At 40.0% G+C, this 13,755-nt stretch overlaps 1 protein-coding gene across 4 annotated transcripts in view; it reads left to right on the top strand.

Annotated features, from left to right (window-relative positions):
* mybpc2b (myosin binding protein Cb) overlaps positions 1-13,755 on the top strand; it is a 23,056-nt gene continuing 9,301 nt past the window's right edge. Inside the window, exons 1-14 of one of the 4 annotated variants that reach the window (XM_085762121.1) lie at positions 1-59; positions 4,443-4,460; positions 4,922-4,945; positions 5,811-5,834; positions 5,965-5,985; positions 6,710-6,730; positions 10,628-10,651; positions 12,122-12,190; positions 12,290-12,438; positions 12,536-12,653; positions 12,766-12,814; positions 13,052-13,111; positions 13,203-13,372; positions 13,578-13,710. In XM_085762121.1, coding sequence (XP_085618247.1) covers positions 38-59; positions 4,443-4,460; positions 4,922-4,945; positions 5,811-5,834; positions 5,965-5,985; positions 6,710-6,730; positions 10,628-10,651; positions 12,122-12,190; positions 12,290-12,438; positions 12,536-12,653; positions 12,766-12,814; positions 13,052-13,111; positions 13,203-13,372; positions 13,578-13,710 — 902 coding nt within the window. In that variant the 5' untranslated portion in view covers positions 1-37. The remainder of the gene's footprint in view (positions 60-4,442; positions 4,461-4,921; positions 4,946-5,810; positions 5,835-5,964; positions 5,986-6,709; positions 6,731-10,627; positions 10,652-12,121; positions 12,191-12,289; positions 12,439-12,535; positions 12,654-12,765; positions 12,815-13,051; positions 13,112-13,202; positions 13,373-13,577; positions 13,711-13,755) is intronic. The other 3 variants (XM_085762122.1, XM_085762124.1, XM_085762125.1) reach the window with 3 other exon arrangements.

Raw genomic sequence — 13,755 nt, 5'->3', positions numbered from 1 at the left:
AGTCTTCTTGAAGCAAAGCGAAGACACAGGAATAACCATGCCTGAGCCAGTCCCTGCAGGTATGCAGATACTTTTTGTGAAAGCATAATTCATTGTAATTAGTCTGGAGACTTGGCTTTGAGTGCCAGAGTTGATGCTTGAATGTGGTTTGTTTGGAGGTTTTAGTTTGTTACAGTATATTTGCCTGAAATATGTATACTCACTTGAATGTGGCAGAACTGATGCTCTGCAGAAAGTGTCATTTTTATTCTTCGAACATATTTATTTTTCATAAAATAACCGTATTTTGGTGTATGTTTGAGATCAGTTCATTATTTAGTGCATGCTAAAAAATGATGAAATTATGAAAATGATGATCTGACGAAGAAAAAGCAAAACATTTTTGCAGCTTTGAAGACAAGATAAGCATGACCTGCAGGCAGTTGAAAAATCAAAATGTTTCAGCTAAAACAAATCAAATCCTTTTAAAATATGATCAAAAAACAATCAAAGTGTTACCTAATAATTTTGATATTGCTGCTCACTGATTCACTCCTAAGGCCATTTAATATATTGTTAAACAAGTAAATACTGAAGCTCATACAGACATTTTTACCCCTTCTTTGCCTCCATGTCGTCTGTCTAGGAAGAATGTTCAAAAGGCCATAAATAATCACATAGCCAGCTGCTATGATATCATCAGGATCAGTATGTTCATGACATCAGCCCAGTGAGTTGCCGTCTTATTGAGTAAGACTGGAAACTTTCCAGACACAATTGTGGAAAAGCAACAAGTGCAGGTCAATAAGGAAATACAGTTATATAGTATGTGCACGGTGCTGTACTGGTGACATAATCTATCGATTTGCTACTCTACATACTTAAGAGTATTTTTAATCCATTGATATCAAATGACTATGACTATTCTTATTTAATAACGTATTTTTCAAGTTTTTGTATATTTTTATAAAGGCAACCTATGTTGTCATATATAGAAATGTCCTTAAAAAGCACATTTTCTCCCATAAAACTTAACACTTGGCGCCTTTGGGTGATTGCTTTCTCATAAATAGTTGTCTTCTGTCCTTCACCAATGTGGTGACATTTGTCCATGTTGACCCAGTGTGGGTCTAAATCACCGAGCTGACAGACACCTAATCTAAGAACCGGTCATAGGACGAGACGGGCCAAGACTGTGGGAAGTGTGTTGAGCCTTTCAGTCCCTTTGACTAATTTGCACAGCGACTGTCTAGTGACAGTGAATGTGTCGGGATTCACTTGGGCTGTTGGTGCATTGCTCTTAATTCTACTTTGCACTATTTTAATTTGTCTTTTCTTGCATCTGACCTTGGGTTATTTTTTATTTTAATGATCTAAACTAGGCAGTTTTTATTTTTATCCCAGACACATAACCAGGCATTAGTTCTATTCACCATGTAGAGCGACAGAGTTTATCCATGTAATGTGGATATGACTCCGCTTTGCTTACCGTATGACTGCACCACCCACTGTGCAGTAATTCCACATCTCAGTAGCAAAGATTTGATTACATTGCTCAGATAACCAGCCACTATTCATTTCATAATTCTAAAATCCTATCAAAATTTGATAACATTTTCACCCTGAGTCTTCAGAGTAACAGAATCAGTTATATTCATTATGCATGTATTTACACACAAGATGAGTTGAAACATTTTTTTTTGTATGTAGCAGCCAGAACCGGCCCTCTGCTAACAGCTAAAAATATCCCTGACCTTTTCCACTTTGTTTTTTTTCCTCTTAAGTTCATAGGGTTTCACACACCCGGGTGTATCAGGTTTTGCTGTAAGCCTTTCATAGGTCCAGCTGAGATAAATCATTATGTAATCTGTCACTTTCATCCAGAAAGTTCCCTCATGGTCAGCAGGCCTGACACGCCCTCCTGAGTGTGTGATGGAGCCTCGGTGCAGTCAATCAAGCACATGACAGATTTCTACTCAGTGATTAGAAGCGATCATATGATTCATGGTTGTAACTCCTTTCATCGTCGTGACCTAATGAAACACTATGAGGGCGAGTTGGATCAAAACTGTTCTGGGAAGTTTCTCTAGTTCCCCGCTGCAGTTTATCTTCGGCAGGATACAAAAATCACAACATAGAGTACAATGATGAAGTGATTAATGCTCACTCAGTGTCATTTAGAAAATCACTCTGAAAGGTGCAATTTCTATACAAAGAAGTTCCATCATCAAAAATCAAACACTGATGAAACTGTCACTCACATTTTGATTGACAGATCTTTTAATCACCATTTTTTAAGCTTCTCTGGTTAAAACTCATAATTATCAACTGTGTGTGTGAAAAAACCCAACTTATAGTTACATTTTATTTTTTTATCCCTTTATTGTGAAGTTGTGTTGTTCATCTTACAGCCTGATATAAATATGGGCCTGTCACCTGAGAGATGTGACAGATATTAAATTCAAATGGTCTCATTGACTGAAATTTCATCAGCTTTCACTGTATGAGCAAGTTGATTTAAAAGATTTGACTTTTGACCGAGAAAGTAGACATCACAGAAACTTGTTAAATACGTTAAATACATTTTTTGTTGTTTAATTCCTCTAGCACACATTTAATTGAATAGTTAGGTGACATTTTATATATTTGTTTGTTTATAGCATTAAATTATGTGTTGCTGAGATATCTTCATAAACCTGTCTAGAGGCACCAAGAGATCCTCTGTGGTTTGATAAGGTCAAGCCACCCAATACTTTTCTTTATGTCTGGGTCATTACACACACAGTAAATCATGTTGTCACTGGTCGACATGGGGAGGTAAACAAACAGTGAGGTGAAGAGCTGAAGTAACTAAACTGACCGTGACAGGAGTAGAAACACCAAAAAAGGTTCACAACGTTTGTTTCCAGAAATAGAACTAAGGCCTGAGATATAGAAATACAGTGTAATGCTGCAGGGAGCTGATTTACATGTGAAAAATGAGCGAGAAAATGAAAAGAAAAAAAAAAAATCTCCCCTAAGGAAACAGACCTTTTTTTTCTTCTTCTTCATTTTTTTCTAAACAATTACACCCAACAAGCACACCGTCCAAAATCATATTAATTATACATCCACCTCAGCTCTAACAGCACTGCCAGTAAATGAAACCACAGACAGTCTCAGAGGGGAATATTTGAACTGAGGAACAGCTGGTCAGAGGTTCATTATCCAGCTTTATCACAAACTTGTTGAAGATGATCAAGATTCTCACCCCAAGTGGATTGACTTAGCAGATGCTGATGCAGATTTACACTCAGCGCAGGTGTTAAATCCTCTCTCAGGGTGTATAAAGCATTAATGCCAAAGACTTTATGTGGTGAGCAGCATCCAGTTTGACAGTTATGTCAGCAAATTCTCTCATTTTGCACAGAGAAAGTTATTCTTAGGGTTTTGGTGCTAACAGTGCAGACATACTGTGGCTGGTATACAAGTAGCCACTTGGGGCGAATGCGATACACAAATACAGTTGTAGCTTTAAATACAATGCTAATAAGATATCACCTCTTCACATGAAGGTGCCAGTCTGTCTTAAATATGTGAAAGAAGAAGTGAGAAAGAAAAAACAATGGATATAGCACATTCAAAATTGTGATTATATATATATATATACTGTATATATATATTCTTCTTCCAAAGTCAAGTGAATACAATGTGATTTCATGACACCTATTTTAGCAAGAAATTTATGACAAGCCAGGAGCAAACACTTAAGGAGGCAAGGTCAAGCTGGTTTGGCTATTCAAGGAAACTAAGGAGAACGTGGCGTGGTTTCAGGAGGGTCATAAGACACCATCCATGGCCTTTTCCAGCAACTGCACTGACCCCCATCGAGACTCTTGGGGAGCTGGGTATATCATACGCCTCTATTTCAGTTGAGAATTTCCTTTTACCAGATTTAGGCCTCAACAATGACACCCACAGGGCTCCACGCTCCAGAGAAACCGAGCGTCTGTGTTTCTCTGTAGCACCACAGAAATGTGCCTTGCCATTCAGAAATGTTGATGTGGGAAATTTATAGAATAAGTGGGTGAGAAAATAAACCTCAAGTCACTGCGATGTAGGTCAAGGTGTCGTTTCAAATGTTTCTCCCAGAAGTCTTAACATTTTATGTGTGGTCATTTTATAGAATGTATCCTCTTACCTTTTGGGTTGTATTTTAGATTTATGAGCAAGGATTACTAGCTTCAGAATGAAAGTCGATATATGCAACATATGCATTCTTGAAATAACCATTTTATATAATGTAATCAGCTTCAGACAAACATCTAGTTGTATGTTGTCAAATTAAACGACAAAGTGTGATTCATCATTGCCTAAATTAATGAGATACAATAAATGACATTATGTTGATGTGTTGTCAATGTCACATGAATACTGTGTGTGAGGGAAGTTTCTAATCATTTTCTTCTGTTTCCATTTCTCAGCTAAACCGGAGGGGGATGGTAAGTCAGCTGCCACACTACATTTGCCCACTGACCTTTTGTGCCTTCCATTATCACACAGTGACTCGATTATAGCTCTCACATTTTCACTTTTCACCCAACATCTCCGGTCGACCGCCTGTGTCCAGCAAACACAGACTCTGACCTCTGACCTCTGTGTCATTAGCAAGACTCATCTTCATTTAGCAAGCTACTGTATATATTTACTCAGGATCTGTGTTATGGTACATTATCATATTACTGTCATCAACTCATGTAATAACACCACAGTGAAAAATGTACAAGTGATATTTGAGTTTGTTCATGTGACACTGGTTTGGACTTTAATGTGTTACACATTGATACCATCTATTTGCTCAGCTGTTAGAGTGGTTTGGTTTTTATATTTGTTTTCCAAATACCCTTCTAGATATTGCTTTTCTTTTAGTGCTGAATCTCTAACAAAAATTCACTAATTTTAGCCCCAGAGGAGCCAGCTGGAGATGGTGAGGGACACAGCTATGTGTTTTGTTATTGTTGTGTTTTTTTTTTTACTATTTCTATGTTGCGACTTGATCACGTGGTGTTAATATGTGACAATGTTTGGATTGAACCGAGTGTTGAAAATGCATTTTGAAACTAATCAGCCAGGGTAATTATCTGAACAATACAAGAACAAGTGGCTTTGCCATAGATAATAAGTTGAGCAATTACCAAGTCAAGAAGATAGGCCCTCGTGTCAATCAGATGATATGAGACAACATGAAGCTGCTGAAGGGGCTAATGTAATTATTATGCCACTTTGAATCAGTGTGTTTGCATTCCTCAGATAGCCTACAGCATGTTAGCTCAAACTCCATCCAGAGTGTGTGGTAAAAAGACGTCCCATTGTATTCTCCATGTACGTCGTCCTGCACTCTGCACTCGTCTGGACTGCGTATCACAGCATCAGTTCTCCCTCTGTTTTGTTGTTGTGTTTTAATTACTCTGAGTCTCACAGTGATTAATGTTCTTGTTTTGGATGAAAGTAAAAAAAAATACCCTTGTGTTGACTTTGTGTTTTCCAGCATGTATACTAGAGAGAGGATCCATGCGTGTAACGAAGATACACCATCTTTGTGGATTTTAATACAGATTGACTGCTACTGGGTGTATTTTTCCCCATCTGTGAACTTGTGTTTCCCCACAGTGACCTTTGGTTAACATTTCACTGCAGGCATGTAAAGTGTGAGAATCATCTTCAGCTCTTCTCTGCTCATGTGTTTTGGTTGAGTTGGTTTCATCCCTGCAAGATTCCCGGTTTTAAACTTGTCCCTGTCCCGTCACATTCTGCTGCTTTCACTCATATAACTATGACTTTTATTTGCACAGCAGAACCGCTGCCAGAGGAAGATGGTAGGCACCTCCTTAGCGTCAGGGGATAACATTCACCTGTTAATGACTTTCTTCTCAGCTTCTACAATTATAGAGTGATTAATTCTAACATACATCAGAACATGAGCTAATTTTCATTCATTTCCTTTAGATGCACCCCCCCCAGATGCAGGTAAGGCAGAATCCTGGACAGTGAATGCACTTGGTTTAATATGTCTGTCTATAAAGTCTACTTCACATATGAGTATATGTGCAACACTGTGGACCTGCATGATTGTTCAGGTGTGTATCAGGCTATCTGTGTAAAGTTTTGTAAAACGTGCACAACACACTAGTCTTTATACCAAACCAAGGCGTTGTTATCAACTACAGTGCATATATGTTAGTGGTTTGGTTACTAATGCTGCCTTGACATAGGACCTAGATGCATTTTATGTTGTATGCCTAAATGTTGTTTTCTGTCATTGGACTGATATGTACTATACATATACTGTACATGTATATGGTGTGGCTCAAGTTGGTTTGGTTTTACAGTCCTATACGTGCAGCACATATAATTTACTGTTGTATTGACAAGTACAATATACTTCTATGTTCTGGTCTCTGTGTCTTTCTACTGTCAGCAATTCATATAATTCACTGCCTTCTGTTTATTTGTGTATCTCTTTCTGCATGCAGTAACCCTAAACATGTCAAAAGGAAAAAAACTTCAACTTGTGAATGCAAGGCGGATTCATCTTCTTCTTTTACTTCTTTTTTTTTTAATCAGATGTGATGGTGCATGGTATTCCCATTTCGTGTTTGTTTAACGTCCTCTGTTGCAACTGTCCACTTGTGAAACAACAAGCGTTTGCTTTCCGAGCTTTCAGTTTTGTCTGCTTCCTTGTCTGCAACAGATTCAGACGGTGACGGGGATGGTAAGAAAAGCGTAGCATTTAAATTGACATGTCTGTTTAATTTTTGACCCCCTTATATAATATGATTTGAGTGGGTATTGTGTGTATAATTTGTGTGTAAATTTCAATTATTATGTGCTGGTCAAGGTACCACATAATATATGACGTGTTAAGTGGAACTGGGTTTATTTTATTATTTGAAATCATTTTCATCACTTCAGTTTGGACTGATTTTGACAAAAAAAAAAAAAAAAAAAGATCACAAGGGATCTAATGGTGTCCATCGGGTTACTTATGTTTCTCTGTTGCAATATATTTATATCTTTCTCATACCATGAAAATCCTCCTTAGAGCTTAGAACCTCCAACAGATTTACAACTCTGACCAAGAGGCAAAGAGACAAAGACCTGATGGGACTGGTCCAGCTGGTAGTTTAAAGCATGATGATATCATTGGCACATTCACCTGTTTTGTTCACCACGGCTGGTACGTGTTGATACTGGCAGACAACTCACTCACTAATAATGCTGTTTATGTTCTTTCAGCAAATCAGAATTTGTTTCTCCACGTGAGGAGTGGCTGCCCATTCCATCTGTGACCTATGATACCAGCTCTCTTTTGCTTCTGTCCCTCTGGCCATTTAAACAATGAGAGTGACAACACAGCTGTGCTTCATGTGTAACCGTTATTGTTGAACAATGGCAGCTGTTGCAAACATCAGCTGATGCGATGACACTTTTATCGTTGCTTCTCAGCTTAACACGAAGCTGCTGGAGGGAAACTGCAAGGAGAGCTCCAGTTATTTGAGAAATCTTAGTCAGCAAACTGCAAAGGGTTTGTATTTGGGTTCGTGCCTCATCCTTTTATCGGATGCCACAAGGCCCATTCGTGATTTACTTACACCTTGGTTGTGTATCACAGCCATCAGTATGATGCATAAGTCAACACCCAAATTTTTACAAGTGAAATTCAAGAGCTCTTCTTCATGTTTCAAAGATGCCGCTGTCTGCCGTGGTCTATCACGGGCAGAGCTTCCTGATTGATGAGTTGGACGTCCACTCTATTTGGACCTGCTAGTTGATTGGATGGAGAAATGCTATGGAAGTGCCAAGGCTTCATGGAGCTGAAAGCTGATATTTCCTTGTGCTGCCCTTCAAATGTATTGGAAATATCCTGGGGGTAACACAGGCATCTTCCACTTATTACCCCCCTGGGATGAGGAGGGACACCTATGTGAGTGGAAACAAAGGCTTATGTGCCAACATTATCACATGTTGCCTGATGATGCCTCTATGGTGACTTGGCCACATAACCTGTTTGGCCCATAGACTGTAAAAAGAATGGACGTAGCACCTGTGATGTCACCCATTGGTTTGGGGGAGTCTGTTTTGTGCCTCTACTACGGGGGTTTGAACCGCGCCATGTTGGATTCTACTTGCCATATTTGGAGAGGTTAGCCGGCCGAGAACCCACCCACTGGCCTCGAAGCAGCGGTCTCCGGACCTGTCACTCAACGTTTCCGCGCCCTAATTGGCCAGAATTTTAAACCTAATAATAGTAAAACGGTAGAGTTAAAAAAAAATTCACCCCCTCAGAGTGTGTGCAGGGGTAGAAACTATCGGTTGAGACCAAAAAACGTTCTGACACCAGGCTTTGATCATGTTGAATGAATGAATGAATGAATGAATATTTTATTTTCGTGTCATGCCACCACTGTGGCCCATCCCATATGGGATTACAAGACACAAAATACAAAAAAAAACAAAAACTAGACAGTCCTTCCTGTTGGTGTTACTTGCCACACAGGTGTGACATAAATAAACAATTTCAGATGTTTATTGGGGATGTAAAGTCGGCTATTTTAACATGGGGGTCTATGGAGAGTTGCTCTTTTCTGGAGCCAGCCCCCAGAGGAAGCCGAGGGGATTGCAGTTTTTTGAACGCAGAAGTGAGCTTCACTTCTCAGACTGACAACTGCCCCCTTGGTTTGGCCAAGTCATGCTTACTTCCATTTTTGACTGTTTGGCCAGTGTGGTGGGTATGCAGATGTGATGAGGAGAGAATAGCCACGGACCTCCCTTATTGAAGCACTGCTGCTTTGTGTCCTCAAAAGGAGACTGCTATCTTGGGGAAATTGGCTGCTGAGCTGAAATTTGCCCTGAAATATGGCCTTCTGAGCCAAGCAAGGGGTCAAAAAGCAAGGTGAGGTCATTAAATGTTAACTTTGGTTACTGCAATAAATTCCTCGGGGACTGGGCCCTGTGCTGCCAGTCTGTTGTATCATCGCTGTTTATCTCCCCTTAGCATTTATGAGTGCACAGCTCATCATCCCTCCTGCCTGTCATGAATGTCCATCGCTGAATGTTGGACTTGGCGAGTTTGACCTGCTGTGGCATCAGTTAATGAAAAAGGAAACAGTGAGGGCAGGGCACAGGCTGGACAATAGAGACACCTGGAGGTCATTACCGTCGGCCCTGTGTGTGCGACTGTGGGAGCACCGGTCCACGTCCACGACTGTCCACGGACAGGCTATGTTAAGCACAATTCTTCTTTTACATGGTGAAGTCATTCGCTTTTTATGTGGTAGCCTGGCTAGCAAGCTGAACACACAGCCAGCAGCTGAGGGACATTCAGAAGGAAACCTGAGGAGATGGACTTTTTCTTTGGTCAAAACTCAGCCTACAGTTGGTCTAATGCCAAGACATCCGTATCCAATTTTAGCTCATATAGGAACAGACCTATACAAAGACTGCTCTGCCATCTTTCCCACCTCAGTTTAGTGAAATTGTGTTTTTCTCCATTTACACTTGCTGACTGAGGGGAGAACTTTGAGGTATCAAGAAGGGATTTAGTGCAAAACACAGTGCGTAATAGATTTATCAGCTCCAGGACTTGCTGCCATCTGACAAAAAATAAGTGACTGTATCTACAAGAAAGACAAAGCCCCTGATTGAGGTTGTGAACATTTAGTTGGTTTCTGTTGGGATGTACTTAAAACAATCATATGTACACTGTGTCTTAATAGTAAGTATAGTGGTTTGAGGTTTTTATATCTAGTTGCTTGACCCCCCTAGCTCCAGAGTTGGTATTGCACCGCATTGAATTTGATATCAGTGTCTGTGAGAGCTGAACTTCTGTGTGGGAAGTTGTTTATCATACCAAGGCTGTTTAAAGCCATGGGGGTATAGCGTGTGGGGGATTATCATCACTTGGCCAACTGCAGACTGTTTGGGGGCACTTGCACCAGTATTTCTTCTGATCGTTAGCAGGGAGTTGCTGCCAACTTTTTTTTATTTCTATTTTTTCCTGCGATGGAAACCTTTTGAATGTTATAAGACAAGATGTGCTGAATGTCTAGGGTTGCATTAGTCTCAGGCTATCTTGGGAAAGAGGTTCAACAAACTTATATTATACAAATTATAATATTCATGACACTCCATTGCTCTAAACAAACAAACAAATAATAATAATTAAAAAAGGAATACAAGAGGTAACACTTGAATGGTTTATTTATATATTTAGGTGGCCTGGGGTGCACATGCTCTGTATGGGCTACAGTAATTGCGTCCTTTGTGAGATGCTGTCTTGCAAGATCAGTCCAAAAGAAGTAATCAAGGTATTTTCAAACAATATTTTTTCCTGAAGTTCGGTGATTAAAAGTGAAGTAATCAACAACATTTGCTCACTTTCAGTTTTGGTTGATAACTGTCATGATCTTACCTTCACGAGCAAAGATTCAGTTTTGATTGCATTCCACTGTGTGGTGTTTTAATGTAATAATTCTACAGAATAATCATTCTGTAATTGCTGTTCATTTTGCAATGTTTTACCTCATGGATTTGCACTGACCTATGGTACAGTATAACATCTGATTGTTATACTTCCATAAGTTAAACTGGGGTATTTGTTTTTCCCCAGTTGAGGCAAACCATGCAGAGGAGGGTAAGGGCGAGCAGAAGGCACAGTGCGGGACTGTGGCAATCCACTGCATGCAAATGTGACGTTGATGTTATGAAATGTAAATGAATGCATCCTAAGTGTTGTTATATGTTAGTCACATGTGAAGATGTCATATTTCTACAAGCAGTTCTGGTGGTATATGGTCAGTATATGATTTTTGAATATATAAAACCAAGCAGGAACTTGTGCTGTATATTATGACCTAATTAAGACTTAATGCATTGGTTAAAGATTTCTACCCTCAATGGTAAACCTTTGATATGCGTAGAAAGCACTGACATACGAAAGTCAGCAGATGCTCTCGCTAAGAGTTTTATACTTAGCACAGTGAGCATTCATTAACACATTCTGAACCTCCTAATTGGTAATAATGATACTTTGGTGTAGAGATTAAATATCACTGGAACTTCTGTTTGCATGAATACACGAAACACACCCATGCTGCCCTCTTGTCCTTGGATGTGTTTTGAGCTGAGAATACAGTTCAGCTGAGTCTCTTTTCCCTCATCCATGTGAACATGTGTGTGTATATATATATATATATATATATATATATATATATATATATATATATATATTATTAGTGTCTTAGACTTCTGCTATGGCTGGGGGAAAAGAAATCCTGTTGTTGCTCTGGCAGTGAATAAGAGATAAAAGCAGTTCTGGCCAATAAATGTCAATAAAGCGCAGCACAGTAAGTGTTCTGTTGTCCATAGCAGTGGCAGTGCTGAGAAATCATAATGAAATCATTTGTCCTCTACTTTTATTGCTATTAAAACCACAAAACAGTAGAAGATATTAGTATTACTTGTCACTGGTGACAATTTGATAAACTACTACATTAGACTGATGTCAGAGGAAGTTTATGTGGGGTCAGACATAACACATTTCTAATTAGTCGAGCGAAATTAATTGTGCTTAAAATCAAATTCAAAATTGCAGGAAGAAATTACATTCATGATAAGCAAGATTAATACATTCATTAAGAGGAGAAGCAAGTATTACAATTATACAACTGCTTCTGATATAGTCGTGATATAGCTCTATGCTAATTTGTAATTGAGTTTAGGGTTTGTTAATTATGACTTACAGTGCGACTTACAAAGCGAGTAACTGTAACATGGATTTTGTGTCAGTATGTTGTGAATGTTTGCAGGATCTGTCTGTTAGGCCTGTTACCATAGCTACAGCATTGCTCTATATCATGTTGTGGTTGTACAGTATGTTTCACATGTACTGTGCGTGCACAGCCTGTGTGTGCAGATGTGATCCAGACGTTTCTGTGGTTGTTCTCAAAAACAACAACCATGTACTGTATTGCACTCTGTCCCTTGCACTTCAGTTTGCTGCACACTGTGGATGTTTGTCAAGTGTCATGCAAAGGGCCGTGTCTATCAAGCCGGATATCCCCATTACCACATCAAGCAAACTAATTAATGTCTCTTTTTGCAGAGCAAGGGTCGACTGAGCTCACCGGGCTTTTCCTGGAGAAGCCCCCGGAGAGCGTGGTCGCTGTTACAGGTTAGAAACCTCAATGGATGGGTGCACAGTTGTCAAGATAGACTGGAAATATTAAAGCGATCCACAACATGTGAGTTCATTGTTGTTTGTCAATTGCAGGGTCGGATGTCACTTTTATTGCCAAGGTTGACTCAACCACCCTGACGAGAAAACCCGTCATGAAGTGGCTAAAGGGCAAGTGGCTGGACCTTGGCAGCAAGGCTGGGAAACATATGCAGTTCAAAGAAACATATGACAGAAATACCAAGGTGTGTGTTTGTGTTTGTGTGTGTGTGTGATTTGATCCACTTCTTTTGGAAATAATTATGCAACTAAGAAGTAACTGGGTAATGTTTTGCCTCACAGGTCTATACTTATGAAATGAAGATCATCAAAGTGGTTCCGGGAGATGCTGGCGGCTACAGGTGCGAGGTGACATCAAAAGACAAGTGTGACAGCTCCACCTTTGAGATCTCTGTTGAGGGTGAGTGAAAGCGGACTCTGGCCCCACAGAGGCAAATACGGATTCCACACATGCTGATGTTTTGATCTGATCCAGCCCTGATTTGCGTTCTCTGCAACTTCTCTTGTTACAGCTGCACATGCAGAGGAGCATACGGATATTTTGTCTGCCTTCAAGAGAGCGTAAGCGCATTGGGATTTGTGTTTCAGCCTGTCTCAGTGGTCTGTATGCGCATGTGTGAATACACAAAAGGGAAAATGCATACGTAGGCTATTTATAGTAATGTGTGTGTGTATGTAAAAGTGCGTTTGAGTCCATGTGGGATATAACAGCACAGTAAATTGATATAGGGCTATTTCAGAAGATGACCTTGCCTGACCTTGGTTACATTGTATGTATGTCTGTTTCCATACACACAGGGATGCTGGGGAGGACGAGGGAGATCTGGATTTCAGTGCCCTTCTTAAAGCCACTAAGAAGTGAGAAGCTCCATGATATTTGGTTTAATTATCAAGCACATACTGTAGTATGATTGTATTCGCAAACAAACCAATTTCCAACGACTGACAGGAAGAAGAAACCCCAAAAAGTGGAACCAGAGGTAGATGTGTGGGAATTGCTTAAGAGTGCCCACCCAAGCCAGTATGAGAAAATCGCTTTTGAATATGGCATCACTGACCTGAGGGGCATGCTGAAACGTCTGAAAAAGATGAAAACGGTTGTGCCCAAGCATACCGAGGGTAAGTCGAGTCAGGCGAAGGGTAGAGGGAGGGGAGAGCATTTGAAATATGGAGGAAATGAACTGTGAAGTGAGATTTTACCTCAGGGAGAAGAGGCGGAGGAGACAAAAGGCCTTACAAAACTGGGCAGAGTAAATTAGAGGAAGGTTTTCATGAACCATTCATTCATTGTTCCTAATTCCCTCCTTTTTGTCTGCTACACCAGCTTTCCTGAAGAAGCTCGACGATTGTTACTCGGTGGAAAAGGGCAAGAAGATCGTCTTGAAATGTGAGGTGGTCGATCCCAACGCCCAGGTGAAATGGTTGAAGAATGGCCAGGAGATCAAACCCTCAGCCAAGTACATGTCTCAAAGCACACACACACACACACATTTAGTCCCATG

Source organism: Trachurus japonicus, chromosome 19 (assembly GCF_045865225.1).
Source record: "Trachurus japonicus isolate A0001 chromosome 19, Traja_1.0".
Lineage (NCBI taxonomy): Eukaryota > Metazoa > Chordata > Actinopteri > Carangiformes > Carangidae > Trachurus > Trachurus japonicus.
This window is presented reverse-complemented; position numbering and strand designations above follow the sequence as displayed.